At 37.5% G+C, this 14,492-nt stretch overlaps 1 protein-coding gene across 2 annotated transcripts in view; it reads right to left on the reverse strand.

The window, feature by feature from the left end:
• The window catches only part of ULK4 (unc-51 like kinase 4), a 651,105-nt gene that overhangs the window by 620,597 nt on the left and 16,016 nt on the right, over positions 1–14,492 (reverse strand). Inside the window, exons 6-12 of one of the 2 annotated variants that reach the window (XM_059162312.1) lie at positions 14,285–14,386; positions 13,392–13,475; positions 11,511–11,586; positions 8,566–8,658; positions 6,441–6,553; positions 6,221–6,290; positions 4,143–4,239 (exon numbers count right to left, since the gene is read on the reverse strand). In XM_059162312.1, coding sequence (XP_059018295.1) covers positions 4,143–4,239; positions 6,221–6,290; positions 6,441–6,553; positions 8,566–8,658; positions 11,511–11,586; positions 13,392–13,475; positions 14,285–14,386 — 635 coding nt within the window. Of the gene's footprint in view, positions 1–4,142; positions 4,240–6,220; positions 6,291–6,440; positions 6,557–8,565; positions 8,659–11,510; positions 11,587–13,391; positions 13,476–14,284; positions 14,387–14,492 lie in introns of both variants that reach the window. The other variant, XM_059162311.1, reaches the window with a different exon arrangement.

Raw genomic sequence — 14,492 nt, forward strand, 5'->3', positions numbered from 1 at the left:
ATAAAACCAAATCAGTGAAGTGAAAAAATGAGGAAATTATCCAAAACTGAGGCAGGGGCATGAAAAAAGGAATAGAGTAAGTAGCTAACAAAGTTACTGGAACCAAGATCACCCCTTTGTAACTTAGAAAACAGACATATAAAAAAATACATGAAGAGTAAGTATGGAACAACTTCGGAAAACAAAAATTTTAATGCTTAAAGATATGAACTTTCAAGACAAAGACTTCAGAGAAAGACCATAATGAATTAGTTATATTAGTATATAATATATTCTTATGAGAATTAGGCAGACCAGTTAGAAATTTATATGTAAAAATTAATTTCCTATATATAAACGAAATGTAGGCATGGGTAACATTACAAAAATGAGATACCAAGGAAGCCTGTGTAGCTCAGTCGGTTAGGTGTCTAATTCCTAATTTCATTCAGCTCAGGTCATGATCTCAGGGTCGTTAGATTGAGACCTGCATCGGGCTCTGCACAGGGTGTAAAGCCTGTTCAGATTCTCCCTCTCCCTCTGTCCCTCCCAACCCCTACTCATGCTCTCTAAAAAAAAAAAAAAAAAAATGTTTAATTTAAAAAAACCCACTCATGATAGCCAAAAATAAAATATAATGCTCAGGAATAAACTAAATGATCAAACACTATAATCCACCAAATGAAAAAAAATTAAGTTTAAAAAATTATGTTCCCGTGTTTGAAAATGAATACATATGTATAGAACCAAAAAGAAATATCAAATTGTAACCCGTGGTTCCTCTGGGTAATTAAAGTAGGGTTTTGTTTTGTTTTTTTGTCCTCTTGTACAGTTTCCAAGTTTTCTACAATTATAAAAATTTTGTAATTAAATTTAAAAGTATCACTTAGAAAATAAAAAATATTCTCATATAGTACTTATATAATTACTGCTTGAGTATTCTCAATAAAATGATTAAGTAAACTTTTCTACAATAACCATGTGCCAGAAGATATTCAACATCTATTTCAAAATGCATTTTTTTAACTTTTACACTGATTTTCTATCTCACATATAAACAATTATTAGCAGAATGAGATTTTATTATAATGCATTTATATTTCATTTCATTGCAGAAGTAAGTTTCGTGCAGTCCAAATGCATTTCATATTAAAAATTAAAGAACTAAAAGGAAGTATATCTCTCAAGCACTAAGAACAATGAGTTAACTTGGAAAAACTAATTCAAAATATCTCTGCATTCAAAAACAACTAAATGAAGGAAACTAAAGATGTAAACAAACAGAAACACAGTCCACATTCACGGAGGAAAACTGTACATTGTTAAAATAGCCATACTCCCCAAATTCAATGTCACTGCTATCACAATCCCACCTGCCTTCTTCAGAAACATGCAAAGTGAAAACTGATCCTAAAATTCACATGGAAATGCAAGGAACACAGAACAAAACAACCAAAACAACCTCGAAAAAGAACAAAGTTAGAAGAATCATACCTCCTAACTTCAAAACTTACTAAAAGGCTATGATGATCAAGAATAGCTAGCTGGGGGCACCTGCATGGTTCAGTGAGTTAGGCGGCTGCCGTTGGCTCATGTCATGATTTTAGGGTCCTGGGATTGAGCTGCACAACTGGCTCCCTGCTCAGCGGGGAGCCTGCTTCTCCCTCTCTCTCCTGTTCCCCCTACTTGTGTGCTCTATAAATAAATAAAATCTTTAAAAAAAAAAAAAAAAAAGGAAGAAGAATAGCTAGCTAGGGGCATCAGGGTGGCCAGCCAGTTAAGTGTTCGACTCTTAGATCTCAGGGTCATGAGTTCAAGCCCCTCATTGGGCTCCACGCTGGGCAGAGTCTACTTAAAAAAAAAAAAAAAATTATTGGGGCACCTGTGTGGCTCAGTCGGTTGAATGTTCAACTCTTAACTTCAGCTCATGTCATGATCTCAGGGTCAGGAGATCAAGCCCCACACTGAGCTCCGGGTTGGGCATGAAACCTGTCTGGGAAATCTCTCTCTCCTTCATCTTCTACTCCCCCTCATCCCTCCATCGCCCTTGTGCTCTATCTCTTAAAATAGAAAATAAAGTAGCTAACCAGTTACTATACTACCAGCATGAGAAGGATGCATAGATCAACAGACCAAAGAGTCCAGAAATAAACCTCGCTTTTATAGTCCATCGATAGTCAACAAGAATGCCAAGATAATTAACTGGGGAAAGAACAGTCTTTTCAACAAATAGTGCTAAGAAATGGAAATCCACATGCAAAACAATGAAGCTGGCATATGCCTCATGCCATATACAAAAATTAACTCAAATGCATTAAAGAGCTAAAGATAAGAGCTAAGCATAGGCATAAACCTTTGTAACCTTCAAGTAGCCAATGGCTTCTAAATTATGACACCACAAGCATAGGCAACAACAAACATGCACACAGAGATCATTTGAACTACATCAAAATTAAAAATATCTGTGCTTCAAAGGACACCACCACCAGAATATACAAAGAATTCCTACAACTCAAATGGGTAAGGATTTGAATTCTTCCAAAGGAAATACATACATATATATATGTATATATGTATATACATACACACATATATATGAATGAAAATACACTCAACATAATTAGCCATCAGAAATGACAATCAAAACTAGATACAAGGGACGCCTGGGTGGCTCAGTTCGTTAGGCAGCTGCCTTCGGCTCAGGTCATGATCCCGGCGTCCTGGGATCGAGTCCCACATCGGGCTCCTTGCTCAGCAGGGAGCCTGCTTCTCCCCCTGCCTCTGTCTGCCATTCTGTCTGCCTGTGCTCGCTCTCTCCCTCTCTCTCTCTGATAAATAAATAAAAACTTTAAAAAAAAAAAAAAAAAAAACTAGATACAATTTCACACCCCCCAGTACGGCTACCATGAATTATTCACCACCCCAAAGGCTGAAGCAACCAAAGTGTCCAAAGATGAACAGATAAACAATATGTGATTTATACACGATGGATTATTATTCAGCCTTAAAAAGGAATAAAAGTGACACATGCCACAACATGGATGGACCCAGAAGATATCACACTGAGTGTTATAAGCCAGACACAAAAGGGCAAATATTATATGGTTCCACTTAGATGAGATGACTAGGCAACTTCACAGACACAGAGAGGAGAATCATAGCTGCCAAGACTGTTTAGTGGGTACATAGTCTCAGTTTGGGATATAAAAAAGTTCTGGAGATAGATGGTAGGAATGGTTGAAAAAAAATGGGAAGGTACTTAATGCCACAGAATTGTCCACTTAAAAATAGTCAAATGGTAAATTTTACATAATATCTCTTTTACCATAATTAGAAAACAAATGGACAGTACCAAGTTTTGTTAGGGATAGGTCAACACTGGCATTCTCATCACTGCTGGGGGCAATGTAAAACGGCAGTTACCACACAATGCCGCGATTACACTCCTACAGGTATGAGGAGAAATTAAACACATGCTCCCTCAAAACCGTATGTATGGATGTTCACAGCAGCCCAAGTCACAACAACCACAAGGTGGAAAAGACCCAAATGTCCACCAACCCATGAATGGGTCTATCTAATGTGGCATATGCAATAAATTTTTGGCACTAAAAAGAAACAGAGGACTGATACATGCTATAATTTGGATGAATCTTAAAAAAACATGAGGTTAGGTGAAGAAAGCCAGTCACAAAAGAACACATATTATGTTATTTCATTTACATGTGATGTCCAGAATAAACAAATATCTAAAGACAAAGAAGAGTGGTTGCCTAGGGTAAGAGGTGAGAGAAATTGAGGGAAAACAGGAGTGACGGCTAGTAAGTGTGGGGTTTCTTTGTGGCATAATTAGTGTTTTCAAAATGACCGTGATGATGGCTGCATGACTGCATGAATATGCTCAAAGACCTGAACTATACACTCTGTCCAAGTGAATTGCATGGATGTCAGTCACATCTCAGGAAAGCCGTTATCAAAGACATAACTCCCTCTTAAGAGTACTTAGCAAAAAAAACAGTGATCATCAAAGAAGATGACTTAATTGTAAATTTCATCACTTCGATCATAGTTCAGAGATGAACTTGGTAATTATTCTTCTAAGTCTATCTTATATGAAAACAAACAAACAAACAAAAAACAAGAAAAAGTTCCTTTGTGTTCACCTTGGTTGAAGGAGAAGTCTTCTGGGGTGAATGCTGAGTCCTGTCCTCACCAGGACTTAATCCCACTGCAGTGCTCGTTCTTGGAGTTGGACGAGTACTGGAAAATACCAACCAGTCAACATTACTCAGATTTTAGAAACTTCCACGTGTTAACTATTATCTGGAGGAAAAAAAACACACACACACACCTCACGAGAGGGGGGAAAAAAAAAAAGATTCTAGGTGATCTCATATATTTAAATTCTAATTTGTGTTTATCTGACACTTTTGTAAATGTCTTTAAAGCAATTTCCTAGCTAATTTATGATCTCTTATTTATACAATCTATGTTATATATCACAGTTTCTATTTTAACTAGAAATCTTAAAATACTGATTATTGTGTAGATGTCTGCTGGTATCAGGATTAACAAAATACAGACATTCTACAAAGGATGGAAAATATTTACAATTTTATCTCAGAATGTTTGAAATGGCAAATGATCTTGGTATCTATTTAAGAAACAAGTTATAATCTGCATCTATTTTTAATGACTCTTCCTAGACTTAAAAATGGTTGTCATACTCTGTGGGTCACTCTATTGTACTTGGGTCTCTGATTTGGAGTTTTTCATATTTTAAGAAATTTTGGGGGTGCCTGGGTGGCTCGGTGAGTTAAGCCTCTGCCTTCGGCTCAGGTCATGATCTCAGAGTCCTGGGATCAGGCTCTCTGTTTGGCAGGGAGCCTGCTTCCCCCTTTCTCTCTGCCGGCCTCTCTGCCTACTTGTGATCTCTCTCGCTCTCACTCTGTCAAATAAATAAATAAATCTTCAAAAAACAAACAACAAAAAAAAAAGTTTCCACTCAGATAATTAGGGTATTTTTCAATAAGTTCCTTCAAATTCCCAAGTATCAGGATTCTCACCCCTTTTACTTATCTATTTATTCCTAGAACAAATCCTTATTTAATTCACAAAATACGCCAAAGATTATACAAAGTTTTTAAAAACTGACTTTAAAATGCCTAGAATGGGGGCGCCTGGGTGGTTCAGTGGGTTAAAGCCTCTGCCTTCGGCCCAGGTCATGATCCCAGGGTCCTGGGATCAAGCCCCACATCAGGCTCTCTCTGCTCAATGGGGAGCCTGCTTCCTCCTCTTTCTGCCTGCCTCTCTGCCTACTTGTGATCTCTGTCAAATAAATAAATAAAATCTTTAAAAATAATAATAAAAACATAAAAAGTAAGACAAAGTGCCTAGATGTATATAGATAAAAGTTAACATATTTTATAATTAAATAGGGTAAAATAACTCAGGAAACCTTAGTTTATTGTTATAACCCCTATGTCATTAAGTAATACTGTGTCTAAGACTAAAACCATAAATAAAATACAAAACTTAAGACGTATTACTAAAATTTTAAATGTATTTTTCTTAATCACATTAAAATACTATTCTGATACTTAACTATTTGATAATTACATTATTAGGTGAACAATATTTATGCTTCCATATAAAACAACACTTAAAAAAACAAACAAACAAAAAAAAAACCTGTTCTTTCCTGTAGGTCTTTAACCAATAAAAAAGAGACTGCTAAAATTTCAAATTCAACTATTTGAAGGGAAAGTACAAAATGAAGAGGTTTTAACCCTTATGAATAGGAAAAATGGGTGGTGCTGTTAAAAAGTTAAAAATGCACAGCCAAGTCAACATTCCAATTGTCAGCACTTAACAGTAACTTTTTTTTTTTAAAGATTTTATTTGTTTATTTGACAGACAGAGATCACAGCAGACAGAGAGGCAGGCAGAGAGAGAGAGGGAAGCAGGCTCCCTGCTGAGCAGAAAGCCCAGTGCACGACTCAATCCCAGGACCCTGAGATCATGACCTGAGCAGCGGCTCGGCGGCAGCGGCTTAACCCACTGAGCCACCCAGGCGCCCTTAATAGTAACTTTGAAAGCAGAGAGTGAAACTGGAATCTGGCATTCATATCCCTGTCCTGTATGTATGCACAACATGGCTTGCCACCAGGACAAGAGATACTTTGGGAAGACCCCACTGTCACCTCCCATGGATTCCCTGCTGCTCTGTCATCTTACCTACCTGAGAAGAAACATGGACTCATTCGGTTGACCTCCAACAGTACTTTTAGGCCTCAACTCGGCTGGATTTTCTGTGGCAGAAAAGATAAACATTATCCATAAAGGACCAAAAATATTATGAGCAGAGCAGGATACAGACAGAAACTTAAAGAGAACGGTAACAAAAACTAGAAACCCTTAAAAAGTATCAGTGACACGAACGTGCTATAGTGAGAGCGCACCTAGTCTGAAAGAGTGACTTAAGCGCTGACCGCTCTTCTCCCCCTTGGCTTGTCCGCTCGGAGGCTTCAAAAACTCCTTGCGATCTTGTGTCCCAGAAAGCTCCATCACTTTCCTGCTGTTCAACAGGAGAAAGGCAACACGATCAAATTTACTTTTGAGTTTTCTAGAATTTTCTGTGTAGAACAAGAGATGGGAAAAGATCATTAAATTACAGGTAACATCTGGCAAAGCCATGGGGTTGGAAAGTATAGTCACAGAGTGGCTAAAATGAGCACTTACAATACCAAAGGCATTGTATGGAATATATAAACCTTATCTCTGAAAAATAAATACAGCACGCAGACTGGAGAAAGAAACCAAAACTCAAAGTACCTATAAACCCACAGTGAGTTTCCTTTTTACCCCTTCCAGTATGGCCTGGCCTAGCCTCTAAGGCAATGAGTACAGACAAGAGGACCCCTCAAGAGAATCTTCCTAGTTCTGTTCTACAGAACAGGAAAAGGGACCTCTAAGGGGAAATTCCCTGGTTTGTTTTGGTTTTTTCGATTTTTTTTTTCTTTTTCCATTTTATTCTGTTCCAGCCTCCAGGTAATCCTGCTGCAGCTAGCTGGGAAAGCAGCAGCTTCTAGCTGGTGCCTAAAACTGAGGGAGGGGTATCTTCTCTAATTAGATAGCTAGGATCCCAAGAACATAAAGCAAATCCCTGTTGCTCTGTTCTTTCTCCTGTCTTGCTGTCCTCCTGCCACTTGGCCCCAAATACCTGCAGCAAAACATAAAAATTATAACACAGAGTGTGACTAAGTAGGGTTTATTGTGGGATTACAAGGCTGGTTCAATATTTGAAAACCAATGTATGTAAGAGTCCATAATCAGAGTCTCAAGAAGAAAATGCGTATGATCTTCATCAACTGATACTAAAAGGCATTTTATAAAACTGAATGTTCATTCAAACTAAAAAGAGCAGCTACACAAACCTCCAGCTCATTGTACTTAATGGTGAAAGGCTGAAGGCTTTCATCCCAGAATCAGAAACCAGGCAAAGATGTTAACTTTCATCACTACTGATTCAACATCTTACAGGAAAGAAGAGAAAAAAAAAAAAAAAGGCTCAGCAAGGGCAAGAAGGCAAGAAAAGAAATCAAAAGCACAGAGATTAAAAGGGAAGATGACAAACTAAGGGCAGAGGTGTTCTGTGACTTGCTGATGCAGGAGGACCAAGACCAGGGTCCCGCTTTCTGGAGTTCCCCCAAAGCCTAACACAATGGGGAAAGTACGGTTAAATCTCACTGGATCAGAGAAACCCAAGTTAGGGAGAGACCTTATTAAAATTCAGTGTTCTCCATCCAATACACTGAATTTGCCAAAATGAAAATCAAGAATCGGACAACCATTCACCACTGAATAAGTGGAGAGGGAGGAAAGCTAATTAGCAGAACTTTACTTGACCACTTCTCACCTGGTTCTTAATAAAAATTACTTGTGTAAGTGTCCTGGGCTAAGAAGACTATATAATAAAAATGAGGTATTTCAGTCAGGCTCAGACAGGAGCTAGGTTATGCTGTGGTAACATACAATGCACAAATCCCAGTGGCTTGTCTCCTAACTTTGTCTCACTCATACACACAGCCATTGAAGGCTGGCAGGAAAGCAACACTAATCACAGCACTGAAGACTTAGCCTGACAGCAACCCCATTTGGACATTTTCATCCCAGTTACCTCATCAGCATGAAGAAATGTGAGATCTGACACACAAAGGTATCTATGCAGAACACACATCGCTTCTGCTCACGTTTCATTAGCCAAAGCCAGTCCCAGGACCACACCTAACTCAAAAGGGGGAAAGGAAATCCTACTATGTGCCTGCAAGGTAGAATGTGAGTTACATTTGGTGGTCAGAGCTAATGACTACCATACTAAATCACTGACTGAATAATAAACAACTAATGAGAAAATGAACAAAGTTGAGAACACAATGTCATGATTAAATCCTTTAGCAAAACTTAAAAGATTTTCTCCTAGCAAGCAGAGAAATTCATGTCATTGACACTAAATTGATAGAACAGTAATCAGGAAGATCATTTAATAACCATGCCCCCCTCACAAAGATAAGCTTATATTACTACCTGATGTTGGAATCCTCAATGCTTGATTCCTGATCTTTCCTAGTGAAGGCATCCTTCCAAAATGAATGCTGCAGTAGGCCTGCCCAAGTTAATCTTTATAAAACAAAAATGTTAAAAACTCTATTTTAACATGATCTACCATCCACAATTCCCAAGTCATGTCCCAACTACATCTACCAGAATTTATGATTTATAAATTTCTCTCTATAAATATACCTCAGAAATTCTTTCATTTAATTGTTTTTAATATTTTATTTATTTATTTGAAAGGCAGAGCCCAAGACAGCAAGCATATGGCCGAGCAGATGAGGGAGAGAGTCTCAAGCAGACTTTCCGCTGAGCGTGGAGCCTGACTCGGGGCCCAATTGCACCACCCTGAGATCATGACCTGAGCCAAAACCAAGAGTCAGACATGAACCGACTGAGCCACCCAGGTGCCCCTAGTTTCATTTTAGTATATAATTAATCTCTTAATGAAACACGAAAAAATAATTCAGAAACTTAAATAGTATAGAATTAAAGAGTCCAATAATTAAGTATTAGAAGTTTCAGGGCTCATATTCGACAGAGCCTGATAAAAACATTTTGGGTTCTCAAAAACATTCTATGAATGGAATCTAAAATTAGCTTAAAATTTTAAACTAAATATATCCAACATTATCAATCTATAATTCTGTCATCCTTTATTCTGTATACCCTACCTGTTTCACACATTTCATTTTGGGAACTTCACTTTTAAAACTGCATTCAGAAATAAGAAAATTAACCTCATAATTTTACATAGTCATACTTCTGTGTAGGAGCTAAAAGGTTATCTAGCTAGTTCACCCATATTAGAATGACTTCAGACCGTATCTAAAACCCAGACTCAGACTCACTTTCAAAGCATTACTTTTTACAACTAATAAAGCATGCTTCTGGTTATAATCATCAGACGAGGAATGATTAAGCCTAACTGAAATTTCAAAATGAAAGAGAATATATGATTATGAAATAAAATCACTTTAGGGCGCCTGGGTGGCTCAGTCAGGTAAGCATCCGACTCTGACTTCAGCTCAGATCTTGATCTCAGGGTCATGAGTTCAAGCCCTGAGTTGGGCTCCACACTGGGCATGGAGCCTACTTAAAAGAAAATATAATAAAACCTACCTAGGTCAAAATTAAAACGTGATTAACAAAAGGAATATGCAATTACATACAATATCCCTTTTGTACAAAGGGCTCTTAAAACTCACTAGCAGAAATTTTTAAATGCCAATAAAGTGAAATTTCTTTCTTTTTTATCTGGCAGCTTAGCAAATATAAGGTCAAAGTCCACTGAAGGTAACACTGGGAGGGTTACTAAACCAGCACACATTCCAAGAATGTAGCAAAGGCATCAAACTGTTTCATGTTCTTAGCCTCTGGCCACCAACCCCACAGTCATAAATCTGTCCAAAGCTGCTAACTGCCTAAGTTAACAACAACAAATACACAAAAGGACTTCTACTGTTGCAGCCCATGGAATATTCTAAATCAAGAAACACTATAAATGTTTACTATACTTAAGGTATACATGTACATTCTGCAGCCATGTAGGACTTAGTGTACATATAGGAAGAACTAGGTTACAGAGTGGTACCATTTATGCAACAAAGTATACAAGGATATAAACATGTGGAAATGTGAATACACCATCCTAAATTAAGTATATTTGTATCCTATCAAAAGGTGTCTGGAAGATCACAGCAAAATAACAGCAATCCTAAAAGCATCCATTTAAGCACAAGGTGTGCTTACACAAGAATTAGCAGCTCCTTCTGTAGTTTTTCACTTATACTTAGGGAAGCTAGAGACTGGATTATTTTACATGCTACACTAAACTGACTTCATTTTACACCCTGAAGCAGAGACCCCAAATACTTGCCTAAAACCCCCCAGTTACCTAGTGGCAGAATCTGAAGTAGAAACCAGTTGCTCTTGTCTGCCAACCCAGGGAGATCCCCACCAGATCCACCCTCCTCCACCCCTTGCCACAGTGAATTCGAACTTTCTGCCATTACTGTAACCTGGAAAAGTCACTTTGTGCCTATTATCCTCGCACTTGATACCCTCGTTATGACAGGATCATCAGAAAAACAGATCACATTAAAATACCACTCAGTAGTTATAACATTAACTATCTTGACAGCATCATCCTTCGTTCAATAGTATATGACAGTTTTAACCTGAAATCCACAATGGGAAAAAATGCCCTCTTGGATCTGGGAGTTATAAGAAAATCCACCAACCTACTATGCAACTATTTATTAAAGGAGAAATGGACTTCAAAAACTTCCTCAGGATTAAAACCCCTGCAAACAAAGAGCCAAACCAAGAAACAGACTCTTAACTAGAGAGAACAAACTGCTGGCTACCAGAGGGGAGGAAGGCAGGAGGATGGGGGATATAGGTGACAGGGATAAAGGAGGGCCTTCGCTGTGATGAGCCCAGGATGATGTATGCAACTGTTGAATCCCTATATGGTACACCTAAAACTAATATTACCCTATGTGTTAGGGGCTCCCGGGCAGCTCAGTAGGTTAAGCTGCTGACTCTTGATTTCAGCTCAGGTCATGATCTTAGGTTCACGGGTCAAGCTGCATGTAGGAATTCCCACTCAGCAAGTCAGCAAGGAGTCTGTTTCTCCCTCTCCCTCTGCCCCTCCCTTCACTCACCCTCTCTCACTTTCTCTAAAATAAATAAATCTTTAATATTACACTGTATGTTACCTGGAATTAAAAACTTTATAACCCCTGCAAACAGAAAAAATAAACACTCAAAAAAAAAAAAAAAGAAAAAGAAAGAAATCTGAGTTTATGTTGAGTAATTTGAATAGCTCTCTGTATAGAACAGTACTATTTTAGAAGTATGTGAAAGGAGAAAAAGATTCCTCTTCTTAATATTAAAATACTACCCACACATACCTCTTCTGAGGATCCTTTTGAAGTAAACCATCAAGCAAATTAATAAAATCTGAAGAAGCTTTAGGAAGAGAAGGATCTATACACAAATTCCCAAAAGAAAAACAGGTGGTAAGTATAGGAATACATACTCTGCAAAAACATTTAGAGTAACAGTACTCTAAGCACGTATCATTTTTAAGAGAACACTGAATCCATTACTAACAATTACAGCCTCCATTTAATGGGGGTGAGGTGTGGGCATAAAATGAAATGTGTTTTCCTAGAACACCAAAAACATGAATCTCAAAAACTAAGTCTTGACTTCATTTTCTCTTTATTGCATTTAACTTTTAATTATGCCTCATTTTCTGAGGCATTCTTAATTTGACCAACGTGGCTTCACAATGCATAATAAAAATATTTTCAATCCCTCTTTTCTCCCGCTCCCTATTCTAAAAATTTTTTTAACAGGAAAATAATAGCACAATATGATGATACTGGCCAATTCCAGTATTCTCCAACTATTAGTTCTTTTTAAATTAGATTATATCACAACCACACTACCAGCCTCTGGTTACAAGCGGCCATGAAGACGATGCACAAACACATCAAACAGAGGGTGTTATTTGGGCACTATGGTTACAGTCACAGGAAGATCGCTAAATAAGCCTGGGCCACCATACCTGTGACACCTGCATTTTCACATTTCTCTTCCCTGCATAAAAATCCTTAACTTACAGGACAGACCCATAATCAATACTGTGAGTATTAAAAACAAAACAAAAATCAGAAATCATCATTACAGGAGATAGCTTTTATAGAAACCAGTCATTCTTGATATAAAAGTTAAAAGACAAACAAATGCAGTTTTGTTCTTTTAAGTAAGTACAGACTATTTTCAAAATAAGGTTTTGAGGGTTTTCTCCTCCTTAGGATGGCTCTTGAAATCCTAAAAGAATTCTGTATTCCCAGTTCCATAGATTAGTTCTCTAAGTTTTTTTCTTCTAAAAATGTACATTTTTTTTTTTTATAAAGTCCTGTTTTCACGTGTGTGTCTTGAAACTCCTTTTGTGAGCATGGCACTTCCACGCACAAAGTGCTTTACTTTGTTTGTTCCGGGTTTTTTTCCTTTTCTTGCCTTAAAATTGTTAGTGGTAGATTGTTATGTTAATCAAAATTCACATGATAAAAGTTCCAATACTTTCAAAATACCACAACTCTAGCTTAAAAAAAGACTAAAAACACGTCAGGGACATTCTTATTCATGGAGATAGAGAAGGACTGACAAATGCCTGGCTTGCCCTTATTTGAATATTAAACAGAAATAACTACTTGGAACATAAGCACAACATAAGTAAATGATACATACACAAGAAAGAAAAACACAGAAGGTTGGGTTTTTAAAATCTTTAATCAGACTTCTGTTGATCTAAGAGCACAAAATAATTTGTGCTTTTATTTTTTTTTTTTTAAAGATTTTATTTATTTATCAGAGAGAGAGAGAGAGAGAGAGAGAGCACAGGCAGACAGAATGGCAGACAGAGGCAGAGGGAGAAGCAGGCTCCCTGACGAGCAAGGAGCCTGATGTGGGACTCGATCCCAGGACGCTGGGATCATGACCCGAGCCGAAGGCAGCTGCTTAACCAACTGAGCCACCCAGGAGTCCCTAATTTGTGCTTTTAAATGAGGGAATCTATTAGTAGTACTTTGGTCTTCATTTTAGTGTCTTAAAAAGAAAAAAAAAGCAAAAGGAATGCTAACATTTCTAAAAATATCCATCTGAATCTATAAAATGTAAATTTGAGGGTTAGGAATTAAAAACTGATTTTAGATAAAAATGTACCATTAGTGTCAGATGAAAACTAGCTGCCTTTATCACAAAAATAAATTTAAAAATCTTACCTTTTGGAATAGGTGGCAAAGGATCCTCATAAAAAATCTTTTCAACTAATTCTGAAAAAGTTTCTGAGAAGAATGGAGGTTTTCCTGAAACCACAAGAAAAACTGCAAAATTAGACAATATTTTGCTATCCCTAATAATTCTAAATCTGAACTACAGATATTTTAGGATTATATAATTGATAGGAAAAAATATAGAGCAAGAACTACTTACTGAATGCTTGGTACAGACCAGGCACACTGTATATTTTTATATTTCTATAAGTCAAAACCTATCAGCCTAACAAATATGCTGATTCATTTATGGATCATTGCCATGATCCCAGGGCTGCATGGGCCACTGGACACATCTGAATAATTCACAGGCACAAGGTACCTTACAACTTCTAATAATTATAATAATCTAATAATCTAGTAAGTAGGCACATTTTTCCAAATGATTATCATGAAAAACACCTATACCTCAGAAGTTCCTTAACGTATTATGTTAAAGGTTCCAGATGTATGCGTAGACACCAAGAATACAGGAGGAATACAGAGAAAAGCAAGCTAAAACCAGTTATATAAAAGTTTGATGGGATGCCTGAGTGGCTCAGTGGGTTAAGCCACTGCCTTTGGCTCAGGTCATGATCCTAGGGTCCTGGGACCGAGTCCCTAATGAGGGGGGGGGGGGGGGGGTCCTGGCTCAGCAAGAAGCCTGCTTCTCTCTCTGCCTCTGCCTGCCTCTTTGGCTCCTTGTGCGCTCTGACAAATAAATAAATAAAATCTTTTAAAAAAAATTTTTTGGAAAAGCCAGGTTTTTTTCCCATCTTCCAGGTAAAATTGCTGCAACCTACAGACTTCATCCTTTTGTGTGTGCCCAGCTTCGATTTTAAAATGAACCAGAAAGTAATCACCTGAAAACATTTCATAAAGCAGGCAGCCCAAAGACCAGAGGTCACTGGTGATGGAGAAGTCAGCACCCCTTAAAATTTCTGGCGCTGTATATGTAAGAGATCCTAGAAGTATAAAAAACAACTTTGTTAGGCATTTGTATCAATCCCCAAAACAAATCTACCTCCCTAGGCCTTCCTGTGTATTCCACATCTTTTAATGGTTTCTAAT

The sequence above is a fragment of the Mustela lutreola genome, chromosome 2 (assembly GCF_030435805.1).
Source record: "Mustela lutreola isolate mMusLut2 chromosome 2, mMusLut2.pri, whole genome shotgun sequence".
Classification (NCBI taxonomy): domain Eukaryota; kingdom Metazoa; phylum Chordata; class Mammalia; order Carnivora; family Mustelidae; genus Mustela; species Mustela lutreola.